Source organism: Theobroma umbraticum, unplaced genomic scaffold (genome assembly GCF_002168275.2).
Source record: "Theobroma umbraticum cultivar Fairchild unplaced genomic scaffold, ASM216827v3 scaffold_147.0, whole genome shotgun sequence".
In the NCBI taxonomy this organism is placed as follows: Eukaryota; Viridiplantae; Streptophyta; class Magnoliopsida; order Malvales; family Malvaceae; genus Theobroma; species Theobroma umbraticum.
This window is the reverse complement of record NW_018397259.1, coordinates 3,962,318-3,966,916: the sequence shown is the minus strand read 5'-3', so window position 1 is coordinate 3,966,916 and position 4,599 is coordinate 3,962,318. Positions and strand designations below refer to the sequence as shown.

General features: G+C 33.4%; 1 protein-coding gene across 2 annotated transcripts in view; it reads left to right on the top strand.

Moving 5' to 3' along the window:
- LOC110415421 (putative protein phosphatase 2C 33) overlaps positions 1 to 1,917 on the top strand; it is a 5,694-nt gene extending 3,777 nt beyond the window's left edge. For both annotated transcript variants that reach the window (XM_021427078.2, XM_021427076.2), the window contains exons 5-6: positions 776 to 999; positions 1,091 to 1,917. In XM_021427078.2, the coding sequence (XP_021282753.1) occupies positions 776 to 999; positions 1,091 to 1,585 (719 nt within the window). In that variant the 3' untranslated portion in view covers positions 1,586 to 1,917. The remainder of the gene's footprint in view (positions 1 to 775; positions 1,000 to 1,090) is intronic.
- Positions 1,918 to 4,599: the final 2,682 nt, after the last annotated feature.

Here is a 4,599-nt window from a genome sequence, read left to right as displayed (position 1 = left end):
CTCTGTTATATGTTTGGGGACACGTTTTAGCTAATATTGTCCCGCTGGTCACGGATATAAGCATTGTAAATTTGGTTCAATTGGTTAGACAATGAGTGGCTGAAACATCTTAAAACTTGTAAGGGTATGTTTCATGATTGGTGAGTCAACTTCTAAACAATTATTTATGTTTGAGAATTTTGTATAAGATGTGTGAAGAGATTGAGAAAGATTAGAATTATATAACCTAAGACTAGAATGCATTAATCTAAGACGAATTGACTGAGAAAGTAGGAGATGCTGGCAGCAATGGTGGGAAGACCCTGGAAAGCACTTTGTGTATATAGAATAAATGCATTTGTGAAAACTTATTGATGTGCATATGAACATCATATGCATGATGAAACTAATAAGACTACAGAATGTTGAAAGGTTTTGTAAATTTGATAGCCATGTATGTTATGAGTAATGAATCAATTTATTAAAAATTAGATGAAGTCGTTTTTGTAATCAATGGGAAGTTATCTGGAAGTCTAGATGAATACAGAAATGCAGAATTGATTGCAAAAGAATAAGCAGTGCAGTTTTTCCTAAACAACTATCATAAAGGAGTCTGATGATGATTTTAACTGTTGAATAGGTCATCTTTGGTTCATATTGCTTGTCTAATGCCCTTGACCTTCAACTGAGATCAAGAAAAAAATAAGTTTCCTAATATTACTTGCTTCTTGTTGCCTATTATATACTTTTAAAAGTGAAGTCATGCTAGATACTCCTGTTTTTTTCTTCTTTACAGCGGAAGCGGAGAGAATCCGAAAATGTAAAGGACGAGTCTTTGCTCTTCAGGATGAACCTGAGGTTGCCCGAGTTTGGCTGCCAAACAATGACTCACCTGGCCTTGCCATGGCACGGGCTTTTGGAGATTTTTGCCTCAAGGATTTTGGCCTGATTTCTGTGCCTGAAATATCTTATTGGCGCCTGTCGGAGAAGGATGAATTTATTGTCTTGGCCACAGATGGGGTAATGGAGCCAACATGAATTTTTATTCGAAATATTGAATTGCATTTGAGCCCTTCTCTCCGGTTCTAAGTTTTGCTTCATTATTTTGCAGATTTGGGATGTTCTATCAAACAAAGAGGTGGTAGATATTGTAGCATCTGCCCCGGCACGGTCCTTTGCCGCTCGAGCCTTGGTTGAGTCAGCAGTTCGAGCTTGGAGATGCAAATACCCAACTTCAAAGGTTGATGATTGTGCTGTTGTTTGTCTCTTCCTTGATTCTAACTCAAACAATTTATCTACTGCTCTCAATGCCAAGCCCAAAGTGCAGCCAACTTCAATGGACCGAATTGACAATGACAATGAGAAAGACAATAATCTTGCTGTCTTGACCAGTCTCGACCGGTCTGGGACTGTGCGAACTGGCGAAGAAGTACTCCCAGGAGTGAATGAAGATTCTTCAAAGCAGGAAGAAATGAATTCAGAATTAGGAATAGATTGGTGTGCCCTTGAAGGAGTTTCTCGTGTCAATACCCTTTTGAATCTCCCAAGGTTTGTGCCTGGTAAGGAGGATAAGAAGGCTGCTGGAGGTACAAAGGCTCGGAAGTGAGAAGGTCTGGTTAGTATTTGATTTTCTTTGATTATTTTTGTAATTTTTCCTTGCTTCTGTTATATTATTTCTTTTTCTACAGAAGGGAAAATGATTTGTAGGGCCATTGATGTTAAAATTTGGACCGGAGAGGTGGGCCCGGCTGTATTAGTGTGTCTGGGAAATTGTCCTTTCTCTCTAGTGTGGGTAGAATTGGAATTTTTGTAAATCCAACTCTCCGTCTATTTTTTCATAAATTTTTTGCCCCTTAAATTCCATGTGTGATTTGTTGGTAACTGTATGCTGATAATAAATTTTGCGACAATGAAGCCCCTTTCGGTTTTCAACTTGAATGGACATGATATTCCATATTTAGTTGTCTTTGTTCAGATGTGGACTGTTAGCAATGTGGCTTATGCCTTATTACACCTTGTTTGTGGTTTGCATAGCATCATTGATCTCTTGGTAGCCAACTAATTCAAGTTGAATATTTGATAACGAGTGTGATAGAAACTTGTCTTGTTTTGAATCCTCAGAGCAATTAAGGACCTTAGGAAATTCCACTTGTGCTGTCACTACCCTTTGTAAGCCTTGGATTGGCATCATTGTTCAGGTCTTCTTTTTCAGGTGCAGAGTTGCAGGGTTCTATTAAAATGGCATTCTGTCTAATCCGCCCTTGATTCTGGTCCATTGATTTCTTCAAATAATGACAGCAAGGAAGGTTGATTTCTGGACAATCAATTCAAGGGTGTGGCTTTTATCAGAAAAAAAAAAAATCAAAGAAACAAAAAGATCTGTCAGGACTTTGAATGAGGGATACAGGAGTGTGGACTTTTTTTTATGGTTCCTGATACAGGAGCAGAAGACGATAGAAGCCACCAGAGTTTACCTTATCATGTGATGAGGTGGTGGAGGGTGAGCAGAGTGGATATCTTTTGCAAAAGAAATTGAGTCCTGCTTTGTGGATGAATCACATCGTCATTATCATTATCATTATCATTATCATTATCATTAATGCGAACGAAAATGAAATGCCATACTGACTGGGGAAGGTTGTATAAACTTTTTTTTTTCTATTTGACTGTGAAACTTCCACAACTCTGCACCACATTAGCAAACTTTTCCTTGTAGATTATCAGGTGCCTATCATGAACTAATATCAGCATTCAAGAAGATAGGGACGGATCAACATTTGTGGTTCAAGAATATGGTCATATATGGGGACAAGAGAAACAGGGATTTTAGGTTTTATTTGGTTGCTGTTTCTTCTATGTATAATTTGCTTCTAGCAACCCAAAAAAGAAAAAAGAAAATATTTTTGAACAACTATAAATGGAATATGCAATCTACTTTTGATAACAAAATGCATGTGACAATGTATATAAGCTAAAATGTAATAATTGATGCTACAAGTTAATTATTTATATCAGTTTTCTTGTTGGATAATTGATTGGTTTCTACTACAAGAAAACAGGTATCTATGTACAATCATTTATGTACACCATCTCTATCATTCAGTCTCATGTGGCATTAGCCTTATGTTAAGCTGGTCACTGGCAATTCTGGTGGTGCCAGCTAAGATCAACCTAAGAATCTCCTTTACACTGTTTATGTTTTTTACTTCCCACTTTTATTTTAAAATAACATTTCAAAGAAACAAAATTAACTAGTAAAAGTTAATTAAGAGTATCAATGAAGAGGAATAATCGTTATTTTGTAATAATAAGGGCTCAATTTTACTGCAATAAAAGTAAAATAGTTTAATTAAATACAATAAAAAATCTCTCAATATGATTTGCATATTTTGTAAAAGTTGTAAAGTAAAAATAAATGTTATCCATATATTTATTTATTTATAAAAGTAATAAAACTAATATTCTTGATAACAACATTCCCGGACAAGTTGATCGTTATTTTTACTAGCTAATTAAATTGAATGCCAAAGAAATGTCAAATAAATTGATACTTTTGTTACATTATTTCTTTAATAACTGAACAATATTCATGTTGAATATCAAAGAAATGCTTACGTGACATGTCATGTAATTTACAGTGTGAACATTATGTCAATATTTTAAAAAAAATTAATAAAAAGATAAAAAAATTGAGATCATTTTAAATAATTAGAGACTTAAATGGAATAATTTAAAAATTAAAAACTAATGTGGCATTAAAATAAAAATTTAGAGATTGCAGGTGGAATCTGTTCAATTAAATTTTAACTTCTAAATAATTTAAAAAGTAAAAGATGCATTTAAATACAATATAAATAATACTTTTAAGTACATAAAAACAATATTTAATTTTGTGAATAATAAGAATTTGATAGATTTATGAATAACTAAGTTCAAATATACATATATGTGTGCGCGCGTGTTACATTTCAATTTTCAACTATTAATTAATCATTCAATCATTCTTAATCAAATAGAAGTTTATTGATAAAAAAAATTAAATTTCCTTTTACATTTTGTTTATAACAAATTCTAAGAAAGCAAAAAATAAATAACAAAAAGTAAAATAGGAGAAATAATCTTAACATGTATACATTACAGAGTTTAACTTCTAATTTCAGTTCAACTAATAAATGCCATGGAAATAGGAAAGAATCAATCAACTTTATGTCATATTACTTTATATATATATATATCATGTGGAGAATCTACACACCTATAAAATGGGAAGTGGGAAGAACAAGAAAAGATATTCAATCCTTTGTATGGCCACTGGCTACATGATCATACTTATTGTATCTATTAATTTGTTGATTGGATTCATGAAAGAGTGAAATCAAAGAAAATCAAGGAGCTCTTTTTGTAGGACTTTTGTGCATCTTTATGGAATGTTTAATTAGGGGGCATACTCCTGAGAGGAGACTTTGGAAAACAAAAGCCCCAAAAGTTGCTTGGCATAATTGGTATGGTTTGATCATATACTTTCATGCCTTTGCTATCTATGTTCAATCCACTGGCTGCTAAGCTGGACAATTGTCATGTGCTAATTGTTGAGTTTGTCCATTCTTTGAGTATTAGCGT